Source organism: Ptychodera flava, chromosome 17, assembly GCF_041260155.1.
Source record: "Ptychodera flava strain L36383 chromosome 17, AS_Pfla_20210202, whole genome shotgun sequence".
NCBI classification, from domain to species: domain Eukaryota; kingdom Metazoa; phylum Hemichordata; class Enteropneusta; family Ptychoderidae; genus Ptychodera; species Ptychodera flava.
The window spans coordinates 35522338-35537500 of NC_091944.1; the positions used below are offsets into that span (position 1 = coordinate 35522338).

The 15163-nt window shown below is 36.9% G+C and overlaps 1 protein-coding gene across 1 annotated transcript; it reads left to right on the forward strand.

The window, feature by feature from the left end:
• Nucleotides 1-471: 471 nt before the first annotated feature.
• Nucleotides 472-4191, forward strand: LOC139116175 (tetratricopeptide repeat protein 32-like). The gene is made up of 3 exons (XM_070678728.1): nt 472-773; nt 1441-1598; nt 3559-4191. The coding sequence occupies exons 1-3, from the start codon at nt 607-609 to the stop codon at nt 3690-3692; spliced, it is 459 nt and encodes a 152-aa protein (XP_070534829.1). The 5' UTR covers nt 472-606; the 3' UTR covers nt 3693-4191.
• The last annotated feature ends 10972 nt before the right edge of the window (nt 4192-15163 follow it).

Below are 15163 nucleotides of genomic sequence, written 5' to 3' on the forward strand. Positions count from 1 at the left end.
CAATAGATAAGCCACACTATATGGATGATGTGTCAACGCCTTAATCAATGGAAACTGCTCACGAGCATAAAAATGCTAATATGGAAAACTAACATTTTAGAAGATAAGTAGACGTGACATTGTATTGGGAACTAGGGAATATGGCGATAATCCATTCACGTTAATTTCAAAAAGGTTATTTTTTCCAAGCCCCATCGATGATATTAAGATTTACATGTATATAGTACATGTAGTATCCTGTACACTGGATGGGCAACTCATAACTTGCGAGATATGAAGTTGACAACAAACACGTGATATACAAAGTACGTGACTTTTAAAATATCATAGTTTGAATGAAATTGTGAAGTAGCAATGAGAACAAAACACAGTGCTACCAGCCTATGTCACGAGGGACCGTATGTTTAGCCTGCTATGCCGCCAGCCTGCCGTGGTGAGCGCATATGAGTGCGCCACCAACGGCATGGTGTTATTTATAGTGACCTTTAACCTAGGTCAGTCTGTGTCACCGTCATCAATGGCCGAAGGCGTAGAGTCGTAGCCTTGTCATAAGTTGGCAAGTGAGTCGTTCCTGCTTTGAACCTGTTTCCAAATCAGATTCGAACCATGGCAAGTGAAGAAACCAGTTCACAATGGACTGTGTTTGAAAAGGCAGAGAACTTGGCTGATTCTGGAAAGATCTTAGAGGCTGAACAAGAGTACACGAAATTCATTGAGCAAGTCACTTCCGGGTATGCCGTGAAGTTAAACCGAACAGGCCTTAATGAAGATGTGTGAGTATTCACGCTGTAAATAGTTTCTCCTACAAGTGTCGCATATTTATATCGCTGTGTTACGATGAGTCTATGGACCTGTCAAGTGAAAAACACTCAAATGTATTTTAGACTTTGTTAATGTGACTCCTGGTATTTGAATGCAGGACCCAATACAAACACATTTAGAAAACATACTAGTACTGGGGTGTTTTTATGGATACACAACTACACAATATAGCCCTGAGCCTGTACTTGTAACATCAACAAGTAGAGACTTGGCATAACTCAGCACGAAAGACTGCCTTAGCTATGCAGTTTATCATGTGTAAAATCCTTTGTTGGCCTCACATAGAGTGTACACCAGAGAATCAAGAGCATGCTGAGCAAGAAATGACATTTTGAAATGGTTACTTGTGAATCAAAATCCCACATTTATGGCGTACCAGTCCATATATCTATTTTCTTCAAAAACAAACAGGTTTGGTAACAATTCCTAAGTATCTGTGTACAATTTCAAAGACAAGACAAGACAAGATGATTAGCAAAGACAGTCATTAACAGAATTACAAAGTACATCAATGTAACTTTCCTGCTGATGCAATATCACTATGAATAAAACCATACATCACTTTACAATACACAACTACTTTTCTTCAACCCATTTACCTGTGTATAATTTTCACAGTGCCAAACAGCTTGCCTTAGCACACAACAACAGAGGTCAACTGAGATACCTGCAAGTGGAATTTGTACGAGCAGTCCAAGACTACACTGAAGCCATTAAACTCCAAAAAGATCTGACAGTATCATACTACAACAGAGGACAGATACATTATAGACTTAGTGAGTACATTCATTTCAGTAAATCTTCTGGAATCTTTGACTTTTACAGTCCTTTGTTAATGACATGTCATTTTTCCATGAAGTAATTATTGTACTTCATTATAGAAGAATACTACCAACATGTCAACATTCAGAGATTTTTGTTAACAGATAGATTGTGTAGATGGCCAAACTTTTGCTTCAATTTCTGAGAAAATGCACAAGAAGTAAACAAATGCAGACAAAAATACCAGACAATTGTTAACACTTTTCCTACCAGCTTCATTTGTTATTTTAAAGTCAAGTTGGAGATGAACCATTAGGTTTTCAGAGGGATGGTAATTAATAGAAAATATCAGCAGATTTTGTAAGAAAGATTTCTTGGCAGCAGTACTGATGTTAAAAAATTCCCTCGAAGGTCGGCTGATAAAGTCAAAGGATGAAGGAAAAAATGATATGCTTGTTGTGTGAAATCTAAAAAAGCATTCAACAAATGTAAGAATTTTCCACATCCTGACTAACTTACTTCCATGGCCTAATGGTAAATCCCTTAGTTAAACAAGGACAGCACAACTTTTATGTAGGTGTTGATGATTGTTTCGCTGTTTTTTGTTTTGTATATCAGTTGCAGGTTCTTGTTCTACTCCCCAAAGCATGTTGAGATACACAGTATTCAGCTAGTCAACTCAGCCTTTACATGTGTAGACTGCATTGTTATTGTTGACAATTGAATTTTGTAAACAATAACAGTGTACTCTACACATACAGATGCTGTGTTTATAAGCTAAGCAGTAGTTGTTTAAACATGTTTGGAGAAATTGAACAATAACTTGCAACTGACAAAATGCAAAAAGTCATCAAAAATCACAGCTACTGAGCCTTTAAACACTGGAGGTATTTCCATATTAATGCAAATAATATAACAGTGTGCATGTAAGTCAGTAGAATGGCACAGTGTTAAAACCTTGGGTATAAATTTAGCATGAAATAAACACAGGAGAAATATTAATATTTTTGAATGGTAGGTGTTTGAAACAATGAATGAATTACAGTTATAGTGTTGGTAATAATGCCAGAGATTTACATAATATGGCTATGTTATCCCACCTAAACACAGTGAATTTGCTAATTTTCTCTGACAAATTCTTGAAGTGTTTGAAAAGCTCAGAGATAGATACCCTATACATTGTCTTTTCGATACTATGCTTAAAGCTCCATAAGCTGTATCTTTTGGCTATTTTTTTCAGAACTTTTGTTTTGTGGTTTCCCTACACTTTCTGCATTGAATCCCTAAACTGTAATTTAGTGCCAAGTATTAAGCATATCAACACGACATACATGAGTATAGTCTTCATTGTTATTGTTGAAAATTGTATTCAAGTCCGGACTAGAATTCATTTGTAAACAATAAACAATCATCACTAGACACATACAAGCTGTGTTGACAAAAAGGATACTCGAAATTTCAGCATGACAAACGGATTAGGGTCAGACACCGTAGTTGATATACAGAAGCAGAATACTGAAAAACTTGCCACAAGTTACAGCTTATGTCCCTTACAGCAATAAAGCACGCCCAGCAATGGTATACTCGAGATTTTGATCAGTTCACAATCGAATGGTATACCATCACTGGGTGTGCTTTATTGCTATTATATCATAATAGTATATTGAAATTCTGGGATGAAACGTCAAAAAAGGATTTTTGCACTTGCCAAGAGTTTGTGTGTGTGCCAACCATGCGTGGTATATCGCGAATATACCACGGTTCTTTTCACGTCTCAACCAATCAGATTGCTGCATGTGTGCTATCAGCATACTGGTATGGTATAATACGGAATATGTATCACATGATGTTGATTTCTGCAATGATGTCTGAGGCTTGAACTAGACAATGATTTGACATCACTTTAGCAACAGACAGCAAACTATTAAATGAATTATCAGTAAGATGTCATGTTTTGTATTCCTGTATTTACAGGTCGATTTGATGAAGCTATCAAAGACTTTAAAGAGACACTTCATCAGGATCCTAAATTTGAAGAAGCTAAGATAGCACTGAATGCAGCTATTGTTGATAAAGACACCAAAGAAAGGAGACAACACCAACGATGACAGAATAACTGGATGGAATCATCAGCCACCTCTGCATTGCACAGTCACAGAGCTACAATTTTTTATCAGTGAAATTTTCATGACATTACAGAATTTTGAGAGACAATGCTGATGAATCGCTTGAATTTCAGACACTGAATGAGATCTCCAAATTGACAGGACAACTTAAAATGGCATGGTATTCTCTATTGATGTATATTTTAAAACCAATAACTGAATAACTGGGTTACAGAGGATGATTCCTTTTTAAAATCTATCTTTGAAAAATACATATTGCAATTTAAAATTGTAATCTTCTATTTTCCTACATACAAAACAATACATCAAATCTTTTAAGTCTACACCATAAAGTACAGACATGAATGTAATATAGCCTACACCCTACCTTAACCATGCCGTGACACTTGTTTAAAAGTGACTAACAATGAAAGATGTTTGTGCAATAATTTCTGATGTACTAGCCTTTGAAATATATTACTATAATAAAAGAATGTCTGTGCATTTGCTGCATTTCCTTCAAATATTTATTCACCATCAGACATTACCTCTGCCGGTGTAATCACCAATGCTTTCACAATTTGTCACATAGAGGTGGAAATTTTATGATGTATAGCTTGCTTAAAACTGATCTCACAACGGCATTTTAGTGATATTAGTATTTACTTCAGCCACAAGGAGAAATGTGGAAACAGTAGACAATGAGAAGAATTTTGCCAGTGTTCCGCAAATATTGCTGAGAGGAAAAAGACTGTCTTTTGGAAGTACGAAAGACTTCAGGTACATGATTTCAGATGAACTTTAGAAAGCCAAAACATAGACATCTGCATTCACAATGTGAAGTTTTGGTGTTATTGAATAGTGTTCATCGCCCTCAGTGGTACTTATGAATATTTTTTCGTTTTTGCAAGACGTTTGCTCTCTCTCTCTCTCTCTCTCTCTCTCTCTCTCTCTCTCTCTCTCTCTCTCTCTCTCTCTCTCAGTACATTCTTTGGAAATTTTAATTATTCATTAGGGTTAATGGAAGACTAAATATGAAATAAAGACCGCGAAAAGGAACGTTTAAATCTGAGCAGCAGTATTTTGAAAGAAATGAACTATTGGATATCATCAATAATGGGGAATGATTATCAATTGTAGGACTGCTAAAGGTCACCAAAATTACCATTTTGTCAAACAAGCAGTAAACTTTGCATACAAAGAGATTGCCATAGGTTCAGTATCTTGAGTAGTGAACTATGATATAGCATTTTCTAGTAACATGAACCCAGCAGTACATCAAGGATACTTGTACGTGTAAAGCCTTGTTATATTGTAAATGTAAAGTAATTTGACTGCCTTGTTTTTATAGGATCAGCATACATCCTTCAGCAGTGACATTAAATTTTGTTAGCACTCATGAAAGCATTGTGTCATGAAGACTTAATTTTTCCTAAAGTTCAGGAGGGTGGGTGTTGTGTCATGGATTATTGTGGTAAGACAGTGATATTGCTACTGTTTCATGTAGGGTTGCGGGGTTGTATTATAAGGGGAACTCCAGTACTAAGTATAAACATATACCGTGGCATTAAGACATTCTTCGCATGGCGTGATTTTTGTGATTCAGCACACTAACCAATGGAAGACTTCATTGGCTGAGTCACTTGTAACTTTCCCAACGCCAAATTTTGGACAATAGTTCATTTCGGCTGGCATTAATGAATTAAATGCTCTCCAAAAAAGATTTGCTGCCTGTCTCTGAACGCTGTACGTATTTGAAGGCAGAGCTATATAATAAGATGTCAAGGTCAACTTTCAGAAAGAACCTTAGTGTTTGTTGAAATTTATTAGCTCCGCTATCAACTGAAGGAGTGGCAGATAAGGTATAAAGTGCCCTCAACGGCAACTTCATGATGTTAGTCACAGCTCATCCCATTGACAGATTAAAATTGAATCACACAGGAGTATGTAGCCTAATGTAGACTGTAACTGGAGGATGATTGACTTCCAAAGACTCACCTCCAGGGATAATTGTTTTTGTTCAGGTCTCACACAATATAATCACTTTGAATGAGCTACACTGTTTCAGCTACCGCTGTAGAATTTCAACGCCTACACACGTCGCCATGCTGTCAGCGCTGTCTTCAGTTAAATCGGCTAGAACGTGACTATCGTGTTTCACGTACGAAGAAGACAGTATAGCGTATGATCCTTGGTAAGCGCAAAATATTAATTACTATTTAACAACAAAAAGGACTAGCCGTAGAACTGTCTCGTTGTATCATCATGTACCAGGTGCACTTGGTTACGAATATGACATTCAAGAATTGCTGATTTCAAAACAGCTAACACAGTGCACATCAAGGGAGCTAAGGCGCAGAAATATTGATTTCCAATAGATATGTGGTGGGACTCTTACCACCAACGAGAGTTGCAAACGTAACTTTGAGTTGAAAAACTATCTTTTAGGAAAAAACGATTTTCGTCGCAGTTACATGTTTTGACAAGTTGATGAATTATAGCACCCTGGTCTTATCAAAATATCGATGTCTACGTCAAACTGAGTGTTTGTTGTTTTTTTTCAAATTATCATCATCAGTTGGGTAGACTTTCCCATGGCATGCATATAGCCAGAACAACTTCAGTTTTATATGTCTGCTCACGGATGACACTAGCCTGCGTGTACTTTAAACCCTTTTGCTTACAGACAGGTGACTTTGAAATATATTGACCCCATTATCAGAACACGGTCACAACACGGAAGCTTTATGTCATGATAAATGATATGAACGTTAATCGCAAGATTGTTTCCTCCGGCCCTATCATTTGTCTCTGGTTGTGTCTGTTGTTCCATCAAGATTAGGCGGACGAATCAATTGCTTTCAAAAAGGCGTAATGTCTGTCGACTTGGATGTAACGATAAACCTAATGCTTCTCACAAAAGATGATTTTGCTATCTTCGATAGCGTTGTACAGGCAATGAAAGCCTAGGTTTAGGTTACGGTCAGAAAGAGGATAGTTTTGATTTTATGAATCGCTTTGCAAATACCCAACAAAGTGTCCAAGGAAGATAAAGGACAGTTACATTTTTGGATTTTGATATTGTTGGTTTGGCTCAATACTCTCTGTGAGCCACGTTTTAGTTGCCACTCCCCTTATGAAAAAGTCAAGTTCGCAATCAGCAATTATACTGAATATTTCATGAAGTTTGTTGTGGTTCACTGGCAGAAGTGAACTGTGAGTTAAAAAATAAGGTGAATAAAAGTTGAGAAAGGCAAAATAAAAATTGATGGATATGTACGATATATTTTGACATAAGAATAACAACAACAACAACAACAACAACAACAACAACAACAACAATAATAATAATAATTAATGTGTTGTTGTTTAATACCAATGAAATGGAAAAAAATTATCTAAGCCATTTGTGAATTTAATCACAAGATAAACTTGTAGAGAACTAAGTTGAACTGTTTCTAATCGTTGGTCGGGCATAGTATTCCAAATACACTCTGTACTCCGAGAACTAAAGGAGAATGACCTTTGACCTGTGGCAGATTCGTACTTTGGAAGATTTCAATTACCTAGCTTAGCATTACGGATGTTTGAGTATGTTATATCAAGAATTCCATACACACCATTAAACAAGGAGCTGCAAGGCCAGTCAATAATATAAATGACACTTATGCCATGAAATCTGGTCAGCTAACATTCCGATTTTGAGAAATTCTAATCAGAGGTGTTTTGTAAAATGTAAATATGCTATTCCGACGAATTTTGAACAGAATTAAATTTTGAACGGAAAATAACTGCCCTCCGCTACGATTTGAAAAAAATTCCCTCCTCCCAGTACCCATACGTTTCCCCCATTCCTCATGCACTCTCCGCCAGAAAAGCCTCCTTTTTGCCTCCCCATTCCAACTGCCCTCTCCCACAACAAGTTCCCACAGCGATCGCTTTGCAACGTACTTTTCCTTGATAAGGGTCTGAAACCAGTGCGAAGTCAAGAAGATGGTGATGTGATGAAAATAACTCAGTCTTCAAAACAACTCTTTAAGCGCGTTTTGTACAGTTTATACGTTACTCTGATTTCCCACAACACTATTTAAAATGTCAAACCGTACAACCGTACACGTTACAACCGTTACGATAATGTACAGTGGTATCACTTTCGACGCTAGCAGACCAGGTCCTCGGAAATTACAGCAATGGTCAAACGGAAACGATGCAAGTCAGTTCATATGGGATTGACCATCAAATCTTGAAAAGATTTATAAAAATTGAAAAATAAATCTGCAGAGTTAAAATTGCCTAAAATGGCAGGCATGTTGCTTTTTGAAAAAGAAATAATTTCACACGAAGCCCGAAAAAATATGTCGGCACAGCTTACTGACCACACTTCCAAAGTCGAATTTTTATGCATAAATTCAGAACAAGTATTACTCGATAGTTTTGGTTCAATTTGTTCCGGAAAGTTATCTTTGGTATGAAAAATTAAACCGATGTTCCTGTGGTAAGCACATCGCAAAATCCCCGTTGTATCAGTCAATGTTTAGATCAGAAATGACTGTGTCAGGAACAAAGAGGTTTGTTCACCTCTACGTGCAATGCAGGCCGAGAAATCAATTTCTTGTGGAGAGTAATAATTGGTCTTTCCTCGTCTGCCCTGTTTTACTTCCCACGCGATCACGGTTGGACAAGCTACCCCACGACAAAAAGGTCGTTTAACGAACTTCTTGAGATCGGATCTCCCGGATTCGTGGAATCGACAAGTATGTGTGAGACAGAGTGCATTTCCTGAGAATTTTGCCAGCATCTCTTCACGGATTTCGGAGATAACGCTTTTCCAAGAGTTTCAGATAAAAACAAAAATGGCCGCAAGTCAACGATATGACGAGGTGGTATCATGTATCCCTCAACTTAATGCCAAGTCAGAAAAAGGACGAATCGGTGGTGCTGCAAATAGAAAAACAAAAGACAGACAGGTCTAGGGACTACTCTCCTTCTTTTTTCCAGCGCAAGAATGACGAGAAAGTGTTCTATAAGCGGGTTATACTTGTGTCTGTAATCAGTGGCAAAGATTTTCCTCCGAGTCAGTCAGCGCTTATGTTGACCACTTTTGAGCATATTTCATGCTTAGACAACTGTATCTAATGTCTTTTAAAGTAAAATTAAGGACAAAATCGGGAAATATGTACTTTTCCCTTAAACGGGACTCCATGTTATGGTAAATAATGTGTTTCCAGAAATGTTGCAGGCCTATAAGCATTAGTTTATGCTGAATGCTCAACTAGAATTAAGCAAAATACGTGCCGGATGAGGCAATTCTGTTTTCTGTTTTCACAAAATTTTAGAAACTTCAGGGGAAATGTAATGACGACCAGCATGTAACTTTTCATCGAATTATTTTTCTTGGAAAGTGTATGATCAATGGAGAGTCATCAATCACGGAAATGCGAACAAAGCCAATACGGTGATCCGCTCTTCATAGCTTTGTACTTGTCACTAAAATTATGACTGTAGGCCTATAGCTAGTAGTAGTAGTAGTAGTAGTAGTAGTAGTAGTAGTAGTAGTAGTAGTAGTAGTAGTAGTAGTAGTAGTAGTAGTAGTAGTAGTAGTAGTAGTAGATTTTCTCATCCGTGTTTTTCCCCTTCCAATAGCTGTTCTCATTCAGAGACAGTTGACTTCATCTTCAATGCGCTATTCGTCGATTCTCGCACACAATTGAAACTAAGGTCAGCCAGAGTCGGTTACCGTTCAATACACTCACATGGAACTTAAGTCACGATACAGACGCAGTATTATCAGCCAAGTCATGCAAATGTTCTTTAAATCCAGGATAATATCCACAGCAGTCGAACATAATACGCTCCCGTTTCTAATCATCACAAAACTATTTTCAAAACGAGGGAAAGCGTGACGCTTTGACGGTTACAGCGTGTCTCAGTATTTATAAAATATTAAAGAACAGGCAGACTTAACACAATTTTGACAAGGAATGATATTTGACAAATTGATATTTATTCTTTTTGGCGCTTATATTTCATATTTCTTGCGAAGAGCCCGGGAAACAATGCTTGCTATTGACACAATATGTCAATTTTTTTATATGTCATTTTTTATGGGAGTGCGTAAAATGGTTCGGTTGTTATGGCAACGCGTAGTCTGTGCTTAAGCTGTCCAACAACATGAAAGATAGCTAGACAGAATAATGACCACGTCAAGAGACTGCAAACAGTGTGTCCTATGAAAAATATATCTACAAATTTGAAAGATGCCTCCGACAGTCTCGTTAATTGACTATTTCTAGCATTGTAATATCTTATGTTTAGTGTCAGATTCATTAGCGTTGACTGCATGCATCTGAATTCAAAAACAAACTGGAGTCAATTGTTGATGTCTTATCGAATTCCATATTTGCAGATCAACACCCATCAAGATGTATGATCGCTTCCTTCTCTCTAGCAGAAGATGCAGTTGCTGAGTAACCGACGTGCGAGTGACGTCAATCGAGATTTTGTGACCTTGCTCGTCATTTACTCCTCTGCCAACATATGTGAGTATGATTTTGGCAAAATAATTTAGAGCAACTTCAAATATGGTTTGGGGATATTATGTGAGCGATGTCATTGCTTACTGAAGAACATCTTTGGTTCCAAATGACGACAAGAGTAAGTGGAAATCCGCTAATAGCCACAGTGCTCGTGGAAATATTCCAAATGGCGTTATCCGCACGTGATAAATAACCTTCTAAAAGTCAGTGACGTTTCTAAGAAATCAGTATGATTATGTTACATTCCGGAAACCCAAGGTACTTCGATTATCGTTTCAAAACGTTCAAATCGTAGATTAGCTGATTGCGCATGCTTACAAGGTCATTTTGTCTAGCTTTGATTGATGCTGACACTCCACACGATTGTCAAAACCAATGCATTCGGATGATCTTACGTAACCGACACTATTGCAACTGAGCGCAAATGTGTTTTTAAATAATACAAATATCTGTATGAAGTCAACAATAATTGGTAATTAATGACTCGATGGATATCACTATGTGGAATTCAAATAGGTTGTGATGTTACCAGAATGAACATCAGGAAGTCACACGAACCAAAGAACAGTGGAACAGATCGATAGTTTAAAAGAATATAAAGATGCAGAAATGTGGAGAAAATTAATAGACAGACAGACATTAACAAGGAAATGCGAGGTTTGCACCCACAACGTGCTAATCGACTTGCGTGCGAGGATATTCGTTTATATTCAAAACATGTATGTATGTATGTATGTATGTATGTATGTATGTATGTATGTATGTATGTATGTATGTATGTATGTATGTATGTATGTATGTATGTATGTATGTATGTATGTATGTATGTATGTATGTATGTATGCATGCATGCATGCATGCATGCATGCATGCATGCATGCATGCATGTATGTATGTATGTATGTATGTATGTATGTATATGGAAGTATGTATGGATGGATGGATGGATGGATGGATGGATATGTCAGAGATAGATTGATGGATGGATGGATAGATGAACGCACTACAGCAAGGTAAAAAGTTATATAAAATAGCATTTATGGATATCAAGTAACTCCTCGGGTTACTGAACTCCAGCATCGGTTGCGTATTCTTAAGAATGACGCATGTCTTGTAATTTTGAAGTAAAGGAAGGTGTCGTCAATCAAATGGTTCAATGAAGTAGTGCTGGAAGCATAACACGTCAATCTTTCACATTTTGGAATCAAAGTTGTTTTCTTCCGGAGATCAGTTCATGACCCTTCAGCTGAATCTCTTTGTAATTCATTGCATCAAAAATTTTTGCAAGTTTACAGATATTCCTTTAAGTCTACTTTGTGAAGGAAATGCCTTTTACTGCATAAAAATACATAACATTCATTTGTGATAGAACGGGGCCAAATAATATACACATATATGACAGTTTCCGCCATTTTCTTTCACCACAAAACTGGTCATATTACAATGACGGAGAATGCCACATCCAAGTGGGAAATTCAGTGCTATGGATGACAACACACTGTTTCCATGACAATCCCATGTGTATATGCTCCACTGATATTTTGGATTTTTTCATGTTTTTTTTTTGAAGGGGAGGGTCCTGTTTCAGACTGGATGTAAGAGGTCATATTTGAAAGATGCACATCCGTTTATTATTTGTCTTGTTCAAACTTACTCGTGTAGTCCCTGTCCGGGGCTTTATAATACTTGAATAAGCATCCTTTAGTAAGTATATTTACAGGAGTATATTTAAGCTCAATAACTGAATCATATGATTTAAAGCAAACGGTTACTCTTTATGATACTTTTGCAAGAATACACAGAATGTCTCCACTTACAGGTCTAGTAGCTTTAACTTTTGATAATTATTTTCACTATTTTGTTTCGTATGCCAATTGCAATTTCTTATTCCTTTCCCTAAAGCAAGTTAAAACACCTACTATTTCGTTTATCAACACAGCGTATATACGCGTAAAAGCCACTGTTACTGTTTACATTTGAATTCTCTTCCAGACCGGAATTCACTTTTCAACGATAACAATGCAATTTACCCAAATACAGGCTGAGTTGATAGGATGAATACTGTGTATCTCAACATGCTTTGGGGAGTAGAACAAGAACCTGTAGTTGACATTAAAAATAAAAATAGGGGAAAAATTATCAAAAGTTACTGGGACTGGCTCTTTAAATTATAAGGTACCACATCACATAGTCTATCAAGCGTCGTTACTTTCCGAGTTACGTAGTAAGAAGATAAGACATTACGGATTACATACAATTAGATCGCAATCTACATCTTACAAGTTGAACCAATCCCTCTTTTTTACGCAATGTTCAGTTACCGATAGTCGTATTGCACTCCAGTTAAAACAAGTTCCGTTTAGAAACCACAAGTAACAGGCAATGACAATGAAATCGCCAAGAGAGCTCTAAGGAGATCAAAATTTGACGAATCAATATACAGTTAGCGCATCTATATGCACAGAAAACGGCCCGGTTTAAGTACTGATGTATTGAGAACGTTATTTAGACATTTTCAAAATAAGCTTGCGACATTGGCGTTATGTTTTATCATAGACACTAGGAGTCTATGTTTTTACTGCATCATTAAAATCATAACAGTGAAAACGAAAGACGGCCATGTAGGCTAACTGTTCAATGCTTACTGTTGTTTCGTTTTAAAGATTTGATGGGCTGCATGGCCGACAAACACTCCTATCAACTAATGACTCTGTAGGCGATTATCCTTTCAAACAGCGAATCCATTTCGAAGATCCTTTTCCATTCCAGGTTTCATTATCAGTAGATAAAGCGATGGCAGCGTATCACATGTCACCGAATTTCATCTATAATTCATGTTCGACCTAGCTGGCTTCATCAATGTTAGTAGGACACTAGAGACTAAAATATCACGAGAAATCAACTGAGAACTGTTCGGTTTTCAAGCTTCGGACCTTGTACGGTTTTAAACTTAGGTTACACGATTATAATTGTTTCTGTGCAAAGATTAGGAAATAAACTCTAAGCTGTCGCGGAATTTACGTAATTAAGCTGTTTTTTTTCATTTTAGAAGTCACAAAAATGGCAGCGAAATAATGTCAAAATATCGTTGTATTATAATTGAACAAAGCCTATCATCATAGCCGTCACCCACCACCGCCATCATCATCATCGTCGTCGTCATCGTCATTATCGTCGTCGTCATCATCATCATCATCATCATCATCATCATCATCATCATCATCTTGTGAAAAAGAACAATACCGTATGAAACAGTACATTTCTTTCCACGGTTAACACGTCACATAGTGTGAACGGGAACCTCTGACGTCAGGTATGACCTTTGGCCAATCAGCTTAGGGTTTTTGTCTAGCTTCAAGGTGGGGGACTACATATGGGCAGACGGTACTCTATCAGCCAATGCCATTGGTTTGCATGTAGAGATGTAGGAAAACGTCCATGTAATATTTATACTTTCTCAAAAAATATCAAAAAAGGCTTTGCGCGAGAAGAAAAAAAAGGTGTCATCGTGCTAGATTACGATGTGAAAAGAACCCACGAAAACGCAGACTCAGCAGTTTTTCTTAGTGCTTTTGATAAACATAACATCATTATGTATCTCTCTCTTACTGCATAATCAGCAACACACATTTACTTGTACTTCATACAATCAGATAGTCATTTATGAAGGGAATGCTTTGGTTTTAATCAACTACCTACATGTTCGAGGGCTGAAATTTGTCATAAGGTAGTATGAATTGCGAAAAGCCAAATGTATGGTGTATTTCAATGCAATGTATCTCAAAATGTAATGCAGGGATACCACTTTTTCACATAATATTAACTGTCTGCTCACTTTAATTACAACATGTATAATTACAAAAAATGACAATATTTAAATCTGCGTATTCATCCACACTCATCCTATACAGGATATCATAAATGAATTAGTGGTGAGTGGTGAGGAAAAGCTGAACCGCTGAAAGACAAGCCACTTTGCTGCAAGTCTCAGTCTCTCTGCGTCTGTCCGTCTATGTGTATGTATCTCTGTATGTCTGTCTCTCTGCCTCTCTCTCTCTCTCTCTCTCTCTCTCTCTCTCTCTCTCTCTCTCTCTCTCTCTCTCTCTCTCTCTCTCTCTCTCTCTCTCAGCTTTCCGGTCCATTAAAATTAAAATTATATATATATGTGTATATATATATATATATATATATATATATATATATATATATATATATATATATATATATATATATATATATATATACACCGTATCAAAGAATTAGGTGTCTAATTCACAGACATCCGATGTCCACCGCTGTTCTCGACAATTCTGGGTCAAACTTATCCTGTCTTGTGTTATACATGAACGTGTGCCTATACCCACCCACGTGACTGACTTTATTAATTATACGTCTTAATATGCTTCCTCAATAAATCATTTTGTCTTTCAAAGTATTTTATAGGATTACATCTGTTATGGCGAAAATGAAGCTGCATCCAAATTAATATCAATACTGCAATTTTGAACTATGAATCACATAAACTTTTAGGGTTAGGAGGGGAGAAGCCCCTTTCTATCTCCCAGCCGTTAGATTATTTGTGTAATCTCATTGCACATATTTCTCTCTTCTCAATGTGTTGTGCAATCTTTCAAAACCTTTGTGGCTTAGCTTGGAATGCGTTTCCTGCCTTGAATAATGGCAGTGTCTTTTTTCACAGATTGAGTTCACAGCAGCGTCTTTTTCAATCGTCCATCATTACTGCATTAAGGGTAAATCTTGTCTCTTTTCAGCTTCCTGAAGCAGATGATGAATGATTACAGTAAGATATGAATTTTGTGCAATTTTCATACATTTCTTTTCCAAATATCTTTGGTTCTGTCTTGTAAAGAAAACACTTCAACAAAAGAAACGGTAAAATCAAGAGAATATTCCTCTGAGCCGCAGTAACTCGAAGCA

What these genes read in the sequence shown, in the direction of transcription:
- LOC139116175 (XM_070678728.1), top strand. Translation starts at nt 607, where the DNA reads ATGGCAAGTGAAGAAACCAGTTCACAATGGACTGTGTTTGAAAAGGCA. An exon ending in ACAGGCCTTAATGAAGATGT is followed by an intron (nt 774 to 1,440) that starts GTGAGTATTCAC and finishes TAATTTTCACAG; the next exon opens with TGCCAAACAGCTTGCCTTAG. An exon ending in ACAGATACATTATAGACTTA is followed by an intron (nt 1,599 to 3,558) that starts GTGAGTACATTC and finishes CTGTATTTACAG; the next exon opens with GTCGATTTGATGAAGCTATC.